Below are 22,463 nucleotides of genomic sequence, written 5' to 3' on the forward strand. Positions count from 1 at the left end.
TTTTTCAAAGGAACAATTATTAAAATAACAAACAATATTAATGATAATAATGTGATAATTAAGTTACTTTATACAAACAACAATGGTTCTCAGTTTGTCGAGAATAAAATTGGTATCGACAAAAGTATCATTCAGGAACCGGTATCAAAGTCGAGGTATCGATATCGATATCAAAAATCGTGAACAATACCCAGCCCTAGATATTACCTTACTCAAGGATGTTTTGGGGTTTTTATATAGAATAGCTGACATGACCTGACACCATACTTTCTGGAAGATAGAAAGCATGGTGCATATGCCAATAATGTATGTATTGCCCAGAATTACACATGAACTATTATTTATTATTTATGATGCCTCGCCCCAAATTACAGTACATAATAAAACTGTTACATACTTTATCAACATTCATTGCACTTAAGTTCTGAGGTTCTTCACACTGGCTTCCTGTCAGAATTTCAAAATACTGCTGTTGGTTTACAGAGTACTGAATGGTTTAGGGCCAAAATGCATTTCTGATCTTCTACTATGTTATGAACCATCCAGACCTCTCAGGTCGTCTGGGACAAGTCTTCTTATTGTCCCCAGAGTTAAAACTAAACAAGGAGAAGCAGCGTTCAGTTTTTATGAACCATATAACTGAAACAAACTCACAGAAGACTTTTCTTTTTATCTGCTGCCTTTTATTAAATCAAATGTGAGGCTTTTGATTAATATATTACACTGTACTGTAACTTTTACACCTGTTTTATCTTGCTTTTATTTTCTATTTAACTCTTTTTAATTGTATTTAAATGTATTTTTATATTGCTATATTATATTCACGTTACCATCGGTATTTTACTCTATTTTATTGTCTTCTAAGCATGCTTTATGTTGACACAGAAGCACTTAAGGAAAACCGTCTTGAATATGGAAACCGAGATATACTAAGTAGTGGTAAAGGAAGTATTGAGATCCTATACTTTAGTAAAAGTACCAATACAACAGATTGAGCACATTTTAACAACTGCTAATGATTATTTTAATTATGGATGAATCTACTAATAATTTTCTTGAGTAATCAATTCGATTTATTGCTTGGTCTGTGGTAAATATAATCTTGTCTTTAACTTATGATGGTTATAATGCTTGCTGATAAACAGATGTAATGTTGAAATGTAGCCTTAAATTCATTGTACTGTGGGTGAGCCGTTCAGCTCATACAGTCTATGGTTTCAACAGCACAGTTTTAGGCCCATTCATCATCAGCACATTCGACAGTTGTGAAAAAGTCTACACTAGCAAAACGTGCGACTCATATACATAATTTCTACTTTTAAAATAAAAACTTAGGGCTGAAAAAAGTAACACATATTTGTAAGACTGACTGATGAATATGTCACTAAACGGTAATTTTTAATAATGCAGGGAAATTGTCGTAAGTGCGGACCAAAGACACAGCTGCATTTACTTGCTTTCCAACATGGCGACTGACGGCACGTAGAATTTAGTTTTTGGGTACAACATCGCTGATTATCGTAACATTTGGACCACCTGGACGTTATTTGGTTCTCGGGAAACCATCACTGTACCGTCAACTTGGTTCCACGTGTAATTGGGAGATGTATCGTCGCGGAGCAGCAGCGAAAGACCACAACAACAAACCGGTGAAGAAGGACGTGAGTGACAGTGATAAATACGCCGACCTCTTGGTGTTCGGCTATGCCTGCAAACTGTTTCGAGACGACGAAAGGGCTCTTTACCACGAACATGGAAAACATCTTATCCCATGGATGGGGGACAAGAGCATCATGATTGATAGGTCGGTTGAACAAACTTAGACCGAAACATTATGCTAACCATCTATCCTGTCCGTTAGCCTGTTTCAAAATTCAAGGGACCACTTGGAGTTTGTCTTGTAGAAGCTTGGAAATACTTGCAACTGACGACGAATATTGTATTTATTGCCTGTTAACTTGTTTTTTGGATGCTCTGAACTGACAATAGATGGTATCTGAATTTTCTAGAATAACATACGAAGATGCAAATCCCTGCTAGTCTTTGCTAACGTTAGCCATGATGCTGAGCTATCAACAAACACTCAGGTGCCAATTAATTAGGCACACCAGCTAAAACTACTGCAGTCTAATACAACAACATTCATACAAATGGGGTGGACAACGTTTAAATAACACCACTGCAAACAAGAATAAAACATTATAAGCTTCATTAAGATAACATTTATTGCAGAGCTGCTATGTTTGACTCCTATAACATGGTGATCAGTAATTAAGTATACAAAATATGTAGTAAACTGACTTGAATATGGAAAGCGAAATATACTAAGCAGTGGTAGAGGAAGTATTGAGATCCTAGACTTTAGTAAAAATACTATCAACATACACTCAGGTGCCAGTTAATTAGGCACACCAGCTAAAACTACTGTAGTCTAATACAGCAACATTTATGAAATGGGGTGGACAACACTGCAAACAAGAATAAAACATTATATTGCAGAGCTGTTATGTTTGACTGCATTAGCTTGTGCTGTATACTTCCTAAACTGGCAATGGAGTGTATTTTAGAGACAAATATGAAGATATTTAAATTTTGTAATCTTTAAGACGACATATGTTAGCTTTTAGGTGGGCTTTGCATCTTGGCATGTTGGGAGAATTTCCTCTGGAAGCTTTTACTCCGGACATGTAACGTTATAGTTTATTAAAATGGCAGACATAAATAGAGAATGACACAAAAGATGTTTCTTTCAGTCCTTTTCAAATTGAGTTTTGCAGAAAATGTGTAAGTTACACAGAACCTGGGATTGCATTATGCTTAGCTGATGACCACAAGGCCAGAGCAAATTCTAACCAAGACTAAAGTTACTGCAGTTAAGGTGATTCAAAATATCACACTGTCAATGTGTAGGCAAGACGGTTTGACTAGCAAACAAAAGGTTTAAAAGGTGCTTTCAGTCTTTCTACGTTATCTTGCTGCATACGATGGAGTAATGTTTTATTGCCACCTTCATGCAGAACACATAATAATTTACTCTAACTTTAAAACAGTGCATTTATTCTTTTGAATCACCTCAATCTGCAGTGGCCCAACTTGTGTTTCATTTGTACAGCCTTTGTATGTGTGTCTTTATCACATAACCCAGTTTCTTCCCCAGCAAGGTAGGCTAAGGGGTCCCGCCAAACCCCGAATGCCAACCACAGCATCCCATTTCTTTGTCTTCATGAAGAAACTGCAACTGAGAAGTGGCGTAGAGGGACGAACCCTGGAAAATGTCCTCCATTTGGGTTCTTACGGATAGGTATTTATGTGCTCGGGTTTGTGTGAATGTAACTTTTTTTGCAGATGTAGAAGTAATGATGAGTGTTACAGGGGGGAATTGAACCCTGTAAGGTAAGAGGCGAGTTGCTTTGTTTTAATTTTTTTCTTTCGTTTTTTGATGTAAGGTTGTTGGTTTGTAAGAAAATAGCAGCAGAAAGCTTGCGAGGTATCTTAAGAGCACTATCGACAATTAAGCCCAAGGACTTAATTAGGGTATTATTGTGTTGTCAGTATTTTGAGAAATTGTCACAACTTCTAGTATTTTACAATTAATCTCCCTAATAACAGACTTAAAGAGGTAGAGCATTTTTGATATTGTAAATTTTGGGTTTTAGGTCCCCTTGGTAAGTAGCTCCATGTTGTGTATAATAGGCTTTGTCGACTTCCTTCTCTCTAATCCTTTTATCACCCAACAGATACGATGGGCGTGGTCACTTACATGACCTTTCAGAGTATGACAGTGGGTCATGGAATACATCCTACCAGCTGTCAGAGGAAGAGGACAGGATCGAGGCGCTGTGCGACGAGGAGAGGTACCTGGCTCTGCACACAGACCTGCTGGAAGAGGAGGCCAGGCAAGGTGAGCAGATTGCTTGTTCTGATACTGGGCAATCAGATTATTTAGAATTTCACATATGGGCCACCTTAATGTGAATTTGCCCTTAGTGGGTCATTTTATAGGATGACCTTTCACCCTTAAAGGGATAGTTTTGAAGGTGGGGCTGTATGAGGTGCTTATCCATAGTCAGTGTATTACCTGCAGTAGATGGAAGTTTGTGCAGCCCCAGTTTGGAGAAGCAAAGAGGATGCTAAGCAATTTACTGCTAGTGAACAGGGTCCGCTGCAAAAAGTATTTTAGGCACCTAAAAGAAGCCCCAACCAAGTGTACACTATATTTAGAATATTCTCAGCACTTACCTTCCTGTCAGACATACATTTCTAGGGCCCTGTGATTTTTGCAATGCAGAAGGAATCGCAGAATTCGATAATAATAAAAATCATAATAAAAAAAACCATAATAAAAAACTGAATCAGCTGTAAAATGCGGAATATTGTGGAATCTGCCAAAATGTGCATACACATATGCAGGAGCTGTCAGATTGAAATCTGCGCTGTAGGTGCAAGACGTAAGCTCATTGTAGACTTAGTGGATGTTTGGGCAGAGTCAGACATCGCATGAGAAAAAAGGAAAAAAGTCACGTCCAGTCAAGCTTTGTAAACAAGGAGGAGCGTTGCCCACGTGAGAGTATCCTCTGCCAGGCGCAGTTATTACAGAAAAAAATGGAGACTCGGGTTACTGGTCATGTGACATAAACACTACCTATTTAGCACACCTGTGAGTGCTCCTTCAACTTCACTGAGTGAACCTGAAGAAGCCATAGGAAAAATGCGTTGTTTTTGTTGTATAATTTCTATATGCATATATGATGCATTTAATTTATTGATATTGATTACATTTTATATTTTCATATTGAATTGTTGAAATTTTATTTATCCACCACATGATTACACACACTTTCTGATGAGAAACTTTACTTAAATTATAAAACACGGAAATCAGAAAAATTTTAACGGAAAACAGGGAATTTAGGAAAAGAGATGTTGTCATATTGTATTTCGCTCCACAGCAGAACATGGCTTATCTTCTGTGTGACTACAACTCTGTTTCTCAAGCCCTAAACACATTGCATGTATTTTAAACAAGACATGAGATAACGTCATTACCCATATACGTGTCATGGCTATGTAACTTGCAGTACTGAAGTTAGTAATTCGAAAGTAGATAAATAAGTAAATATGACAGAAATTACTTTTTAAAATGACCAATTGCTATTTACTGAGTGTATATATAATATATATATTTCTGTTGTTTTATGTACATTTATGAATATATGTATTAATACTATTTATTAACAACTAAAATAAACAGAAGGAAGGACTTGTGGTTAAAACACAACCTACAAGAATATGCCATAAGGCCTGTTAAATTACTGCAACATATCTCAGTGTTGTTTCAGTGGCATATGATAAAAGCTATTTGCTTATGTCGCTACTTTCCAACTGATAATGTTATGACACTTGCAAATGTCTTGACAATTGTGTTCCACTGACAGATGTTAGTTCCCTGGTATTTTACTGGCAGATACTGATCCTTGCAGGCAGCTGTCACTTAGGCTTAATACTTTTGTGCTAGCCAAGGTTGCAGGGCAAGCTATAACTAAACACCACCAACATGACACAGCAGCATGGCCGCTGTCAAATTTAAATGCTTCCTACACGTTGACACGTTTGTGGTGTTTATCATGGTGCTCATTACATTAACTATTTGAGTTCTTCAAGTCATGGTTAAGCCCTTGTCAGTGTTGCTGTTATAGAATTAAAATGTTTACTGTCTTCTCAGGCAGTCAGTGTTTGAATTAGAATCCAGAAACCTTTTTTTCTCAGGCTTTTGTCCTCTTTTTAACACTTTTCCCACAGACTAACAGTGCATTCAGACCAAACGCGAATTTAATCCTTCCGTTGCTCTCCTTGCATGGGTTTTGTCGTTGCACTACTGCCAAGCGTGTGCCAATGCTTTGTCAGGTCTGCCAACGATAGATGGATGATAAAAGGCGCAGTTGTAGCAGAAAAATCCAGTCTGACTATGGGTGTTTATTTGTCCAAAAGCTCAGGCGCTCTCTCCTCCACAGCTCCCCGCAGCTGTCTGTCGGCCAGCAGAGATTCAGTATCTCCGCTGATCCTCTGCCTGGTCCTCTCCAAACAATGCTCTGAAGCCGTCTGTGCATCTCTCCGTGTCTCCACATCTCTGTTATCACGCCGCCCCCAACCCTAGCTTCGCGTTTGGTCTAAATGCACAGTAACACTTAGGCTAATATGACAAGCCAGTGTCTGTACCAACAGAAAAGCGGCAACTTAATAAGAATTGCTGTATACTTTAATCTAGGTTTCTTAACACAATATTGCTTTTCCAGGACAAATCGTCAGCAGCATTACATTGCCTTCGAAGGCATGTTCAGCTTTCCATGTGACTCAGCTCAAGCGCTCCCATTTGTATGGAAATCACCTTCCACTCTAGGATACTCGCATCTCAGTCCTTTTACATTAAATTGAAACGGGCTGTTTTGATGACAAAGCACCCTTCTGAAAGACAGACTTAATGACTGTAATTGAATTAATAAGCCACAGTTTTAAGTGAAATATGGTATCTTTTTCCCAAACTGACAGGACAGAATGAGTCAGCTAATGATTTTTGCCACACACACACTTACACACACACTGCAGAGGGTTCATCCGCCAAGCTGGTTTGCCCTTGGATTTGGAGGCCTGACCCCATTCACTGACTATTACCCATCTGTCCACTGAAGGGACAGCAGGAAATATTGATAGTTTTAGTGGTAATTTTGCCCTTGCTTCTTTCATAAAGATATAGTTTGCCATGAATTTAAAACGGTTGGTGTCTGGGGCCACGTAACCATGTATATTTGTCTAGCAACCAGTGACTTCACTTTTTGCGAGTTTTTTCTTTTTTTATTGGTCTGTGTGCTTGTACAAGTACATGCCATGGTTTATAATAGAACATCTCAGTCTCATGCGCTCTGTAATATTGTTTAGTCCAGTTAAATTGGACTCTGGTTAGTTTTCCCTAGGGCAGGGCCAAAAATTTTATCACGATAAAAAGTTTCATTTCTTCCGATATCGATAATTATCACGATAAGTATCAAATCGTTATTTCTTTCGAGTTTAAAGGCAGATTTATGATCCTGAGTGTGGTTTAAAATATTCTTTATGGTCAACACTTGATGTCAAACAGTGAATCACTTCACAAATCTGAACATTCAGTACATTCATTAAATAAAAGCTTTTTTCTGTCCTTTTTTTTCAACAAATAAATCATCTTAAAAAATTTAATTCCTAATTTGTGTATGATTCAAGTGAATAAAATAAAACATTTATTGAACATTTGTTATATTTTTATATAAAAACAAATAGTTATAGTTTTATCGTCCAGCCCTAGTTTTCCCTCTTGATGTGATTTGTTTGGGCAGATTTGAACTGCAAATGTGTTCGGGTGCAGACCAAAACAACTGTGCGCCCAGACACTCAAAAGAAGTAGTCTGGGTTTTGGTCACAGACAGATTCTGAATTTTGAGTGATACGTTTGTGGTGGGAGCGTGATCCAACCTCAATTCTTCCAAAATACAATCAGGGCCCTTTGAAATCCATTAAACATTTTTCAGATTCACTTTAAATTTTTTAGATTTCTGTGTTTTATGATTGAAGCACAATTTGTCAATAGAGTGTTTAATCATGTAGTGGATGAAAGTGGAGAAAATTGAAAAAATGTAATCGGTATCAATGTATTTGAATCACCCAAATATATGCTAATATTTATAAATTGCATCCACGTTTTTACTGATTCCATGATAATCCACATTTTTAGTTCTGTGAATATTCTGTGATCTGTCCGCATTTTCCACATTGCAGAAATCATAGGGCCCTATACAAGAGTTAACAGTTGCTAGCTGCTAGCCGGGATGAATTTAGATCTGACCTGTACTAACAACGGACTATGTTGCCGCCTTCTTATTTGGGTAGATAGGACCTACTTCTTGTGTTTACTTTCTTGATCCCTCCTCAGACACATCTAACCAATGAAGGTTCTCACATGGCTTTTAACTGTGCTTTTTGGTTTGCACAGCAAAAAAACTATAGCTTCGAAAATGCCCAAAGAATGTCGTCATAATATAAATCAATCATACAAATAATATTCTTAATAGGTGCATGCTATAAGTTATCCAGGGCTACACTGAAATAGAAAATTATGGTCAGTTTGTGCAAGCTGATTTAAAATAATCAGCAGCACCGTAGTTAAGTTTTCTCCATTGTGTTTTTTTCTTGTTTTCCACAGAGGAGGAGTATAAACGTCTGAGTGAGGCTCTGGCTGATGAAGGCACCTACAATGCAGTTGCCTTCAAATACAGTGCTGACTACTATGACCCCTCTCAGCCCACTGAGGAGGAGGATGCGAGGAAGGAAGCTGGTGAGAATGGACATCACTCACAAACTTGCCTGTAAACACCAGCGTCAACTTTGGCTGTCATCCATCTGTATCTGACTTGATGTCTTGTCCCTTGGTATCAATATACTCCCAAAGCTCCAGATGCCGGGGAGCTTTGGAGATAGATTTTTACACAAAATGCAAATGAGAAATCCATGTTCTGGTTTTTTAATCACCCTATCTATGCCACACACCTCCGTGAAGCTAGGAGGCTCAACTAGAATCTCAAACCAACCATTTTTATCCATACCAAAAACACATCAAACACCAAGCATCTAAATGAGCTTATACCACAACATAAATAGCTATGTGAACACTGTACATGGCTGCTGTTATTGCCATTCAAATATCTCATCTCAGCCTGCACTGCAGTCCGACCACTCTAAAAAAGCTCAGCTCCAGCTCTGATCAGCTGTGTAACTCATATCACTCAAATCTCACAGAGTTATTAGCCGGATAATAATAACAAACTCACCAATATACATTTACAGTTACAACCGCTGACTCACTTTTACGTTTTCGCTGTAAAACTCTTAAGTTTGGTTTTCGCCAGAGACTGCAGAAGAAAAAAATGTTGCTTTGGAACAGCTGGTCTTTATCGTTGACGGTCTTTACAGCCCTGTAAGATGTTCTGTTTTGAAGTTATGGGCCTGTAAAGTATGGGAGTTCTTTCAGTCATGGGAATGCTGATGAATATTCACTGTTTTTATCAATAGTTCAATGTTGCTTTATGTTATTTGGAACGTGGTTGCATGGAGAGAAATACTGTTTTGAAGAACACTCCTAATAAAAGTGAACATATAAACAATAAATATTGCCAAAACATGAACATATTTTATATATTTTTGAGAAATTGTATAATAACTGTTGTATATTACTTTCTTTTCATCAAATTTACAGTTACAGTTGTATTCCAGGTCTATTAGAAGATATTCAGTTGCATTATAATCTACAGGATGATGGTTTAGATGTTGCTATTAAAATATAGATTTTATACCAGGCAAATATGAAAATATCATATTTTCCTTTATTGCATCTCCCATTTACTCTGTAATGGCAAAATATATATACAGTTCATATACAGTTGACTCATATTCCTTAGCTTCTGACCTATCAAAGGAGACCAAAATTATGCATCTAGGCTTAATGGTTGAAGGGTTATTCCTGATTCAATTTGGGTATGTGATTTTAGGCGTTTGTCTCTGACATTATCACAAATGCAGTATCACAAGAAAGTTCCTCACCACAATGCAAATTTAAAGCCTGAAAGAGTGTATTTGCGCTGACAGATACGGAAACACATAATCACAATATTAATCAAATCATTGTCGCTATTATTAGCTCCTGAGTGAGCCATAATAACCAAAAGGGTAATTGTGGTATAAATTATCTGATGTCTGTCTAAATATGACAGATCTAGGTCTTCAAATCCTTTCAGAATAAGAAACTTGATTTCAATGTGCACTGTATCTAACTTATTTAAATGTACCAACTTCATCTTAACAGAAATACTTGATTTCCACATATTTGTACCTAAATACCTACCTACCTACTTGTAGTCCTCTCCAGTTGTGTCAGCAGACTACCTTCTTGTCTCTCTGTATGGAGCTGCTAAGTAAAATGTGTGGCCATACTTTGAGTAGAGTTAGAGTTTGTTATGTGGTCACGTGATAAATGGAAATGATGCTGGACTGCCTTTTAAAAAGTGAGAGTACTTCCATGTATTCTCCCATCAAATGAATCTCAAGGTACTACTCAACTGGGTATATATCCAGCGGGGTATATTTGTTTTTGTTACAAGAGTTAATTTCATTATTTTTGTCCTCATATCTCTTCACATACATAGAAGAGGCAGAGCCTGAGGAGAGTGAGGAGCCGTTCGTTGCTCCCCCAGGCCTCGCTATCCCTCCTGATGTGGAGCTGGTGAGTATTAAATATCCAGCTGGCTTACTGATGTTGATCCCCTAGTGTCCTCTTCACAGTGTATATACAGAAGCATAAACAAGCATATTATGTACAGTGGGTTTACACAATAACAAGAACATCTGTAGACTATAATGCTATTTAATACAAAACACCTTCAATAAATACAACCTTTTGTGAAGCCCTTGGAGTTAAATGTTATATAATAGTCCACATGATGAGGAAACCGATTCTGATGTCGGTGTCAACCATTCTCTTATTGGTAACTTGTGACCACTCTCAAATCAATTTTGATTTTATATGTCTGATTTTACACTATGATGGTTTATTCTGTTTACAGAATAAATGTTTGTCAATTCACCCTGCTGCCCTTGCCTGCTCTGGTCCACTTTCCAGACAAGGCAGAGCCTGCAGATTGGCCTGTTGATGGGCAGTCTCATGGCATGCCTTAACATTGACATTGTGCAGTTCAGCAGGGACACTTTGAGAATGGACTTCTTCCACTATCACAAACTACAATAAGCGCACTGCAGTATTAACTCGTCATGGCGTCCAGCGCACAAGTGAGATGCGAAAGATATGAGCCCTCTTGAATAGATACTGCACAATCTGGCACAGTTTACTGCTCTTGCAGTGTAATTGGTGTCACGTGTTGTCCTAAACAGCTTTTTAAACAGAACTTTGTCACTGGCATCAGTTTGTTTACTGTCAAACACAGGTATATGGTGTATACAATGCATTGAGTCACAGTTTTTTTTCACAGTCTTCTGCCTTCTTTGTTAGGGTGACACTCATGATTCCATTCTCAGTTGAAGCTACGCCCCCTCCGCAAAATCAGGGCCAAAAGTCTGAAACTGAGAAAATAAGATTTGAAGGTGGAAAAAATTGCTTTGATTCTGAAAACATAAAAAGTGGAACTGAAAAAAATAAGTCCTCAAATATCAAAATTTATAAAAGTGAAAAATGAATATTAATAATTTATTCAAAATAATTCCAGAATTAAATCAACATTTTATTTAAATTGAAAACAAAACACTTAAACACTTATTTTTATTTTCAATATATGGTTGTAATTTTCAAGTCAAAGACCAAAACTTAAATGTTCAAGTACATGTTTTAGTTTTTCTATTATGTTATTTTTTTTATTAACAAAACATTTGCCCTGATTTAGCTCCATACAGCCTGAGAGATTTAGCTTGTTTATAAGTAGCTATTAGCCAAGCTAGCACAAGTGCTTGTGTAAAACATAGCTGCATTGGATGAGACAGAGCAGATTAAAATATCGCTTGGTGCACGTTCGTGCCTGCTTCTTGTACTGATGCAGTCTCAGCCTTTTACTAGTATTGCTGTTTTTGCTGCACTTACTTACAGTGATTAGTTATGGTCAACTTGTGTAATCTGCAGTGCTCTCCGCTTACTTCACTCTGCGTGTGTGTATTTGCCGAGCTCTGTTGAGACGGGAGGGGAGGGGCTCCAGCGTGGCGCATTGTTGATAGGCTATTACTCGTGATTTGTAACCATTCAGCTAGCACTGTGGGCGAGACATTGCTCCAGCGCACAGAGTGGTGAGTACAGACCTTTATATACAGTCTACGGTACAGACTGAAAGAAGCAGCTGCATCAGAGCCAAAGGAGTGCATTTTTAAATTAATTAATTATATCGGCTATCTGTTTTTGAAATGACCGATGCAGATTATTGGAAAAATGCTGAATATTGGTGCAGATAATCGGCCAGACCGATTACTGGTCGACCCCTAGTTTAAAACAACCCATACTTGTGCATTGTGTGTGCATACAGAGCACAACAGATCTGCAGTACACAAAATGCATGCAATGTTAGTGACTGCTTTCTAGATTTAGAATTTCTGTGTTGTGTATTTCTCATAATTATTTATTTTTATTTATTTTATTATTATTCTTACTGGAGTTTTCATTGAATTTGATAGTTACAGCAGAGAAGACAGGCAGCATGGGTAGGGCTGAGCGATATGGACCAAAAAGTCATATCCCGGTACTGTTGGGCAGAATTCCGGTATAAAATATATATCAATATTTTCTGCGAAGTGGGTTACTTCATTCTCCATTTCAAGTGTCACTCACTTATTGAATCCGCCTCCTTCAGTTCTCTTCACACTCAGCCCTAATGTACCTCTGCTCCACACAGGTCAGTGTGCCCCGCTTCTTTCCGTCTTTCTCCCTGTATGTCTGCGCCGGTAACTTTCTCCATCAGTAGTAGGCTACGCTGTATAAAGTTGCCGAAAAAGAACTTGTCTTCTGGACTTTTCCACACTTGATTCCGTTCACAGCATGTTGAGGAGCCACGTTAACAACTTAGCCTATCAAAACTAAACCAAAGTGGTTGCTAACCAATGATATCTGACTGGTGTGTTCACTGTTGCTTTACCTGTTCCGCTCTTGTAAAATATCCACCGTGTCGCAACTTGTAACGTAATAACTCTGTGCCTCTGTGTTAAATGCTACAATGTGTCACCTAATCTGGGTGAACCGCTGAAGTAAAGTGTATGTGTGGGAAACATTGACTGAACCGTTTTTCTTCTTTTTACAAGCCAGGTCTTGAGCACCGTCTACCAGCACGGAGTTACCCTCCATGTTGTTAGAGAGTGTTTGAGTAGATGGCTGTGTTCAGACGCAGATGGAGGGGCGGGGCTGCGCGGTGAAAGAGAGAGAGGAGCAAATGCTGGCACGACTTTACAGAAACCTATTATTAACTCAACATCAAACTATCTCAGTATTAATGGTGTTGATTTTATATCTCTTTTATACCGCCCAGCCCTAAGCATGGGGAGAGCAGAGGAATGACTTGCGTGTGTATTATGCATCTCAGACACTTACCAGGATACAAATATTCATAATTTAATTGTAGTTTACAGGGCAGGGCAGAAACAGTTTGTTAGTGATATTGTATGTTTTTAAACTAAAATTATTTTGTTGGCATTTGCTTTTACAAGATAGCCGCCAGTGGTCACAACAGAGAATACAATATGTGATCAGATTGTAAAGGATGTCGAGGTTAATTGGCATGGGCCTCAGTTGATGAGGCCATGATGACTCATCTGTGCTTACATAAGATCACAAAAGATAGCTGTAACTGTACGTTATACTTTCAGGGCTCTGGCATGTTTTATGTTGCACGTTATGTTTTGCTTTGGTTCCTTGGCGTTGCAACACTGTTGCTCAGTTGGCGGAGGATGCTTTCCTCGTGTATATCACGTCAACATAAAATCATTACTACACACCCCCTTTTTACCTAATGGCGAAGTTCTAACTTAAATTGGAGTGCGAAAGGCCCTTGCATGTGAAGTCCTTGGCAGCTTAAAACACAATAATGCTCTTAGTGTTGGACATTGGCATCTTTTTGGCCAGTGTCTTGAAAGGTAGTATTTATCATGACTTTCATCTTGGTGAGATATGAGGGTTCTTTCGGAAATTGCTGCACTTCTCTGTACTCTCTAGTTAATGACAATGATTAATCACTGAAAGCACACAATGGGAACAATAAGTAATGAATAATAGGCCATTTCTTGTTCCACTGATTTCCACCCCATGTGCGTTTTAAGAATTAATGTCATCACAATGAACATAAGAGTGCCTGCCATGAAAATACTTCAGAGACAACATGGCTTGTGTCCTTGGTATGAAGAAGCTATTCATAAACTGAGCATTGCATCTTAATGCTCACTCCTGTCTATGGTACTGATGTTTATATTTCACTCTGTTGGCGTAAGCTTTAAGAGTGTTTCTACATGAAACACTTCCTGTTTTGTTTATTTGTTTTTTTTTCACATGAACAACCATTTTCAGAAATGAAGAAATTGATCATGGAATTATATATGTATTAAATATTTTAAGTTAATGTTCGTTTCTTTACTTTTTTGTAGCCGGCAACCATCAAGACCCATAACATCATTGAGAGGACAGCCAACTTTGTATGTCAGCAGGGGGCTCAGTTTGAGATAGTCCTGAAAGCGAAGCAGTCCGGTAACTCCCAGTTTGACTTTCTTCGTTTTGACCATTACTTGAACCCTTATTACAAACACATCCTGCGGGCCATGAAGGAAGGTCGATACAACCTTGTCTCCGCCAGCAAGCAAGAGCAGTCACAGGGTGAGTTATAGAAAGCAGTCACTGAATCCATACAGTAGGTGTTATGTCCCCACACGGACATTAAATTTCCAAAATTGAGATGTGTCATGGACTGTGATCAATGCCAGATCTGTAATACACGAGCAATCAAAACAGAAGAATACACTAACAGACATTAACATTCTGCATTAATTTATAATGTTAAACGTGTGTGTGTGTGTGTGTGTGTGTGTATGTATGTATATATATATATTTTTTTTCATTACTGTTTCTTTTTTTGCTTTCTTGCTGTAGAATCTCACTCTGATGATTCAGATGATGATGGGGATGGCAATTACCTCCATCCCAGCCTGTTTGCCCCTAAAAGGAGCTCTCGCCTGGAGGAGCTGGTGAAGGTAATGGATAAAGAATGTGGGCCCCACCCAGTGTGGTGCTTTACCTGTTTGAAACAGTTACAGCCACTTTACATTGCGGCGCTGTCCTGTGAAAAGCATTTATTTCCAAAATTTCACATTTTAGTGAGCTAGGACAGGTAGCTAAAGACGTAGGAGAATGGTTTTCATTGGACTCTTTATTATAATGTTGTGAAAGTATGCTGTAAGTCCAACTGGTAGGTGGCCACTGCCTGACATGTGAATTATATTTACATCCTTTTTAAACTGCCCCTGTCTGTTGCTACATAAATTTATAACTATATTCTGTTTCCTTATCTTCATACTATTGTAGTTTTTTTGTTAGTGTTTTCATGTGCCTTGTCAGGGCAGCCATTAGTCTTTGAGAGAGCAAGAATGGAAGCGTCTCTTTTTAAAGAAACATAACAATCTCCCTTTACTAGCAAGCTGACTAAATAACTAACATTATTTGTTTTTCATATTTTATGGGGTTAACTCTTAAATTCTGTAGATTTCTTGTACTGCACCAAAGAAGGTTACTGCATAAGATTAGTTGTTGAGTAATGGTTAATTATTGCACCGCATAGTATAGTTCTGTCTCCTATAATATGACGTAATGTGTGATAGACAGGCCTTATTCTTCTGCAGCCTCTAAAAGTAATGGACCCAGACCACCCTCTGGCAGCACTTGTACGAAAAGCCCAACAGGAAAGAAATGGCACTGCAACAATGGCAACCAAACCAGAGGAAGTGACAGAGCCAGCTGCATCCAGCACACCAGCGCAGTACACTGCTGAACGTGAGTAGAGATTTTAACACGCACAGACAGTACTGTGCAAGAGTGTAAAGCAGGTGTGGAAAAATGCTATAAGTAAGAACGCTTTCAAACATTTTAATAGATTACATCTATAAATGACAAAACAAAATGCAAAGTAAGAAAACAGAAGAAACATCTAATCAATATTTGATGTGACCACCTTTTGCCTTTTAAAGCAGCATTCATTTATCTAGGTACACTTGCACAAAGTCAGGAATTTTGTAGGCATATCATAAGGTGTATGATAAAGCAATTATACCAAAAAGGTGCTGTTGATCACCAATTCCATATGTATGTTGAAACACGATCATTAACTAAAAAAGATGTAGGAGAAATACAACTGGAGTGGGAACAGCGAAACTCAGCTAACAAGGTGAGGTTGCTGAATGTCCAGCTGTGCTGTCAGCTCAGAACAGGCAGAAAACAGTGGGACCCTGGTACACGCATCTACTGTCTGGAGAAGTCTGGTCAGACATGGCTGTCATGGAAGACTTGTTGCCAAAAAGGTCATACCTTTGACATGAGTCAAAATCGGGAACATTTGGCTGCATCAGAAGGCAGTTTGTTCGCTGAAGGGCTGGAGAGTGGTCATGAATGAGTGTTTGCAGGCAACAGTGAAGCATGGTGGATTCCTTGCAAGTTTAGGGCTGCATTGCTGCAAATCTATTTGGTGAGTGAATGAATGGATTTCTCAGTGCTGAGAATCACAGGAAGATCCTTATTCATTATGCAGTACCATCATTGAGGCCCCAAATTTATTCTGCAGCACAACAACAACCCTAAACATACAGCGAAAATCATCTTCAGTGTAAAGAACAAGGGGTCCTGGATTCCTGGAATTGATGTTTTTTTGAGACAAATAGTGGTCACACCTAGGGGTTTTAAATATTGATTGAAAATTACATTGCAGGTCTTTTGGATGGTCATCCTATTTAAATGCACTCACGTTTCCCTCAGATAGTCTTAAGTCGAAATGTAGCTGAATGTAACAACATGTGTTAATAAACCCTAGATTTTTTTAGATTAGATTAAACTTTATTGTCAAGTACTAAGACAACAGATTGCTACATACAGTAAAGTGCAGAGTAAATATAAATTACAGTGAGGGTCAGATATGAATACCCTTAGAAATAGACAGAATACAAAGCGTGAACAGTATGCCCAGTGTGAAATGAATACTTTATACTGTATATACAGTGTAAACATGTGCAGCAGTTATGGTTGGCAGCGCAGGTGGATTAATCTTGTTATGCCATATTTAAATGTAAACTTTTTTTGATTTAGTTGCAAACTGCTTTGGCAGCATTGTTTAAATAACACATTCATGCCAATAAAGCACACACTGTATAAAATGTATAGTGCAGGTGTAAGTACACGTAATGCTAATAGTAAACATACAGAATAAACAGCTGGAGGTATGATATAAGTACAGTGGATACACTAGATCAGAAATGTATAGTATAGACACTAGTATACATATGAATACAGTATAGGTCAGATATGTACAGTATTATAAATATGTTTTGGTATGTGATGGCATAAATAGTGCAGGTATATATATACAGTATATGTGTCGTAGTGTGGGTGGCAGTGGTAAGCGAGTACATCCAACATAAAACCTTTTGATACTTAGACACAGAACTTGATAAATTGCATTATTATGATATACTAGGAATAGCAGCCAATAGTGCTGTTGATGTTAGTAAATTGTGGATGACCTAGCAAGTTCATCCATCCATCGTCAGCGGTGGGGCTGGAGCCTATCTCAGCTGACATCAGGCGAAACGCGGGGTACACCCTGGACAGGTTGCCAGTCCATCACAGGGCTACTCATAGACAGACAACCACTCACACCTACACCTAAGGACAATTTAGGGTCACCAATCAACCTAGCCTGTATGTCTTTGGATGGTGGGAGGAAGCCAGAGCACCCGGAGAGAACCCACGCGGACACGGGGAGAACATGCAAACTCCACACAGAAAGGCCGGGGCAACCGGGGTTTGAACCCACAACCTTCTTGCTGTGAGGCGACAGTGTACCGTTAATGCTGTTAATATGCATTGTAGGTCAAAACAGGGGGCTGTTCATTTCCCCATCCACGTAGCTGTGCTTGGTTTGGTCCAGTGAGAACGCCTTATCTTGTCTTTTGAACATTTTCGTTTTGCCATGTATGATGTTAATACAGCGTGTGGATAATACGTCACTTCATTACCTCTTTTGTGCTGGAATGCCATCATGAGTTTAGTGTATGTAATAAGTATGCTAAAGACCTAACAATAAAAGCAGCTCAAAAACTTAAGCTAACTTTAACAATAAAGTCAGTTAATTAAATACATCTAGTGATCACATCATCTATCTGACTATCAACTAAATTTTACTTTTTACCTGTCCACTTACACTTCAAGTATTTTTCTCAGCTGCAACACGTCAAGTTTGTTTTCCTGACTTTTGAAAATTGGATGTGTCATTAAAGTCAACTCAGTGACTAATGGGTTAATATCACACTGTCTCTGCTGTATCCACACATTGATCATTTATTTTGTCCCTGTATTGCTCCCTTCATCTTCCCCTCACTGTTTGTTATATAAACCCACTCATAAGGAAATATACCCTTTTGCACATAGGTCACATGTTGATTTATTGATTTATTTTCTTTCTTCTACGGATTGAAATAAATTTAAATTAATGGCATTTTAAACAAAACAAACATAGCTTGACATTGAACCGGACAACACAGTAAATAAAACAACCACAAGACAAACCAAGCTTCAGACAAAGTTTAAAGTCATAAAAACAAAAGTGTATACAAAAAACCCACAAATACACCACAGTTATAGTTTCAATAAAAAGCGACACAAGCATGGGTTTGGGTTCAACTAAGCTCCTCAGAACTCTCTCTTGGAAAAGTTGCTGCTATCATTAAGGGCTATATCTTTGGCCGGCGTTTCTGTTTTTTCCTGCCGTAAAAATGTCATTTCAAAACAGTGACTGAGCACAAATGTGCATTTTATTTTATTTATAGGTTCCCTAAACAACCCTGGTTTTGACAGTTTCCATTTCCAGCGGCAGATGACTTTTCCCTGACCTGCTTATGTGTTTCACTAAAGTTGAAATAGAAAGATTGCTATAACAAGGCTCTGCAATGAATTAGTAAATCGACCTTTAACCTTGTATCAACGCCCTACACTACAACAATATTAATGTGTTTATTTGTATAGCACTTTTCAATACAGGTAAGAAAGTGCTAAAATGTATTACAGCATACAAACTGTGGCCTTTGTGGTCACCATACAGTTAAATCATTTACAGTGTTTCTTAACAAAAACTGAACAATTTGATCCTCTCAAAAATATTATTTATTGCATTTGTTGCAAATGTTTGTCCTACGTCAGACATAATTGACGCATTTGTGAAAGGAATATCATGCAACAATCTCCTCATTTCTTTACAGCAGCAATGTACTATGGGTACTACATGCTTCCTGATGGAACGTTCTGCTTGGCCCCGCCTCCTCCAGGGATAGATGCCACCTCCTACTATAATAACGTTCCCTCCACTGTCATCACTCCCCCTGCATCTACTGGGGCATTGCCTAATGCAGGAACGACACCCTCCCCTCATGAAACTATCGCCGCGGTGCCACCAGCTACAGCTTTGTCTCAGATCACCAACTCTGCTGCCCCTGCTGTTGTACCAGAAACCAGGTAGGAAGTAGTGGGGGTCCCTGAATAATGCCGTTTTCTACTTGGAGGTTTTAGTCGATTTCAAAATGTTGTTGAACTTTATTTGTATTTTGCTTTGCTTTGCACTACTATGAACCTTTTGATTAAAAATGTGTTGATACAGTACTTTTATTGGAGAACATGGTCAAGACTGAAACAGATTTGTAGATAGGTTTGTCAAACTTTTTAATTAAATAGCTTAATTAGCATTATTTGCACTAGTATGAGGAATCGCTCACTTAAATGTAACACTGTCATTTGAGGAGCTTTATTGTCAAGTAGTGTTTTACACATACAAGGAATTTGCTGTGGTGATAAGGTGCTACACGTAGACAAACATACAGTCAACATAAATAAATAATAATATGGAATGGAAGAACAAGGTTACAGATATATACATGAGCATTATTCTGGATCTGTGCCGTGCAGAAGTAACGCAACGGAAGAGAATATTGTGTACATATGTACATGTCTCCAAAATGTCTGTGAACACCGGAGACGGCTGATCAGCACAGTGCTTCAGGGTGGATGGGGAGACAGAGTCCGGCCCAGCTGCTTTGCGGGGTTTCTGCCTCCTGAAAAGACCGTTGACTTCCCTCTCTGTGATGGAGAGAGGAGGGGAGGGGGTGGAGCTGGCCAGCTCTGAGGAGGGGGGCGAAGAAGTGGTGGACCGAGGCTGAAGCTGATCGGAGGAGTCACAGGGGATGGTGTCCGATTGACTCTCAAAGCGGCAGTAGAACTGGTTCAGCTCATTTGCCAGGCCAGAATCGTTTATGGAGTGGAGGACTTTGGGTTTATAGTTTGTGATCTGTCTGAACCCCCTCCAGACAGAAGAATATTGCAGAGAACTGGTTCTTTAGTCTCTCTGAGTACAATCGTTTAGCTTCTCGCACCTCCCTGCTAAACCTGTACTTTAACGCCATGCACCCGGCGCTGTCACCACTCCTAAATGCCTCTTCCTTTTCCAACCTTAGCTGTCTGAGTTTAGCTGTGAACAAGGGTTTGTCATTGTTATAACTCACCCTGGTCCGTGTTGGAATGCAGCTGTGGAAAAGCTTAATTAGCATTATTTGTACTAGTATGAGGAATCGCTCACTTAAATGTAACACTGTCATTTGAAAGAGAAATTAAACTCTGCTCAGAACAGAGCATATGTGTTTTAATAGCTGAAACATTTCTCTCAGCTTAACACCTAATTTCCCCCTAAAAAAACAGTTTGAAAGCCGAAGCTCCAGTTTCCACACAAGCAGCAGCGGCCATCATCCCCCCACCACCTGACATCCAGCCAGTCATAGACAAGCTGGCCGCCTATGTTGCGAGGAACGGTCTTAAGTTTGAGGCCAGTGTCCGTGCCAAGAATGATCCAAGGTAAGTGTTCTTACCAGAAATAAATCTATTGAACGTCTTCATCATCCTCTGGCTCATCTTTTTATGAGTGCTCACCCCTCATCTTATACAGTATGTGTTCTTCCCTCTGTGTACTGTAGGTTTGACTTTCTGCAGTCTTGGCATCAGTACAACACCTATTACGAGTTTAAGAAGAATTACTTCCTACAGAAGGAAGGAAAAGGCTTGCCAGAGGTATTATAAGCTTTATATGTTTGTGTGTGTGTGGCCTCCAGCTTTCTTAAATACTTAACATCCTGTCCGCATCTTGACACCTATGGGCAACTATGGGCTATTTTTGACACTTAAATGTGTTCGATACAGTTGAACATTATAACTACCACATTGCCATGACATTTGGTAAGGGCACTCAAGGTCCCCCGCTAAAACTTTCTAATGGATATGGTGGCTGTATCGCCGCTGTTTTATCACAGCTGTTACAGAATTATTAATGATAAAAACTCCTATATAAAGCCCTAAATAAGGTAATAAAGCTTACGAGGAACAACATTGCTGACATGGATACTAACAAAAGTTTTACAAAGCCGGTTAAGTAAATTAATGATACTGATACAAGCCTAAGTGGAATTAGGCTTGAATCAATCAACCAAAAAAACTAAACGAAAAAAATATATACATTCTGCCGTTACTATCCACAGAACTAAAATGTGAATGAAGAGCTGATGAAATTAAATAATAGAAATCAGAAGAATCAGAATAAGAAGGAGCTTTATTGCCAAGTAGTGTTTTACACATATGAGGAATATGCTGTGGTGATAAGGTGCTACACGTAGACAAAAATACAGTCAACATAAATAAATATAGAAATATAATAAATATTGAATGGAAGAACAATGTTACAGATATATACATGAGCATTATTCTGGGTCTGTGCCGTGCAGAAGTAACGCAACGGAAGAGAATATTGTGTACATATGTAAATGTCTCCAGCGAGATGTTAAAAATGTCTGTGAACACCGGAGACGGCTGATCAGCACAGTGCTTCAGGGTGTATGGGGAGACAGAGTCCTGCCCAGCTGCTGGACTACTGCAACCACCCTGCGGGGTTTCTGCCTCCTGAAAAGACCGTTCCCTTTCTGTGATGGAGAGAGGAGGGGAGGGGTTTGGAGCTGGCCAGCTCTGAGGAGGGGGGCGATGCCTCTTCCTTTTCCAACCTTAGCTGTCTGAGTTTAGCTGTGAGCCAGGGTTTGTCATTGTTATAACTCACCCTGGTCCGTGTTGGAATGCAACTGTCCACAATGAGAGAGAGAGAGAGAGCGCAAGAAGTTGATTTATTTCAGTAATTCCATTCAAAAAGTGAAACTTGGATATTATATTCATTCATTACACACAGACTGATATATTTCAAATGTTTATTTTATTTAATTGTGATTATTAAAACTGACAACTAATGAAAATCCCAAATTCAGTATCTCTGAAAATTAGAATATTACTTAAGACCAATACAAAAATAGGATTTTTAGAAATGTTGGCCAACTGAAAAGTATGGACATGAAAAGTATGAGCATGTACAGCACTCAATACTTAGTTGGGGCTCCTTTTGCCTGAATTACTGCAGCAATGCGGCGTGGCAATCAGTCTGTGGCACTGCTTAGGTGTTATGAGAGCCCAGGTTGCTCTGATAGTGGCCTTCAGCTCTTCTGCATTGTTGGGTCTGGCGTATCGCATCTTCCTCTTCACAATACCCCATAGATTTTCTAAAGGGTTAAGGTCAGGC

General features: G+C 38.8%; 1 protein-coding gene across 7 annotated transcripts in view; it reads left to right on the plus strand.

Annotated features, from left to right (window-relative positions):
• The first annotated feature begins 1,450 nt into the window (after nucleotides 1-1,450).
• LOC123981597 (splicing factor SWAP) overlaps nucleotides 1,451-22,463 on the plus strand; it is a 57,546-nt gene continuing 36,533 nt past the window's right edge. For 4 of the 7 annotated variants that reach the window (XM_046066565.1, XM_046066569.1, XM_046066568.1 and 1 more), the window contains exons 1-10: nucleotides 1,451-1,804; nucleotides 3,738-3,901; nucleotides 8,231-8,362; nucleotides 10,227-10,303; nucleotides 14,203-14,428; nucleotides 14,702-14,802; nucleotides 15,448-15,598; nucleotides 19,069-19,321; nucleotides 20,555-20,707; nucleotides 20,827-20,920. In XM_046066565.1, the coding sequence (XP_045922521.1) occupies nucleotides 1,605-1,804; nucleotides 3,738-3,901; nucleotides 8,231-8,362; nucleotides 10,227-10,303; nucleotides 14,203-14,428; nucleotides 14,702-14,802; nucleotides 15,448-15,598; nucleotides 19,069-19,321; nucleotides 20,555-20,707; nucleotides 20,827-20,920 (1,551 nt within the window). In that variant the 5' untranslated portion in view covers nucleotides 1,451-1,604. The other 3 variants (XM_046066571.1, XM_046066567.1, XM_046066570.1) reach the window with 3 other exon arrangements.

The sequence above is a fragment of the Micropterus dolomieu genome, linkage group LG13, assembly GCF_021292245.1.
Source record: "Micropterus dolomieu isolate WLL.071019.BEF.003 ecotype Adirondacks linkage group LG13, ASM2129224v1, whole genome shotgun sequence".
NCBI classification, from domain to species: Eukaryota; Metazoa; Chordata; class Actinopteri; order Centrarchiformes; family Centrarchidae; genus Micropterus; species Micropterus dolomieu.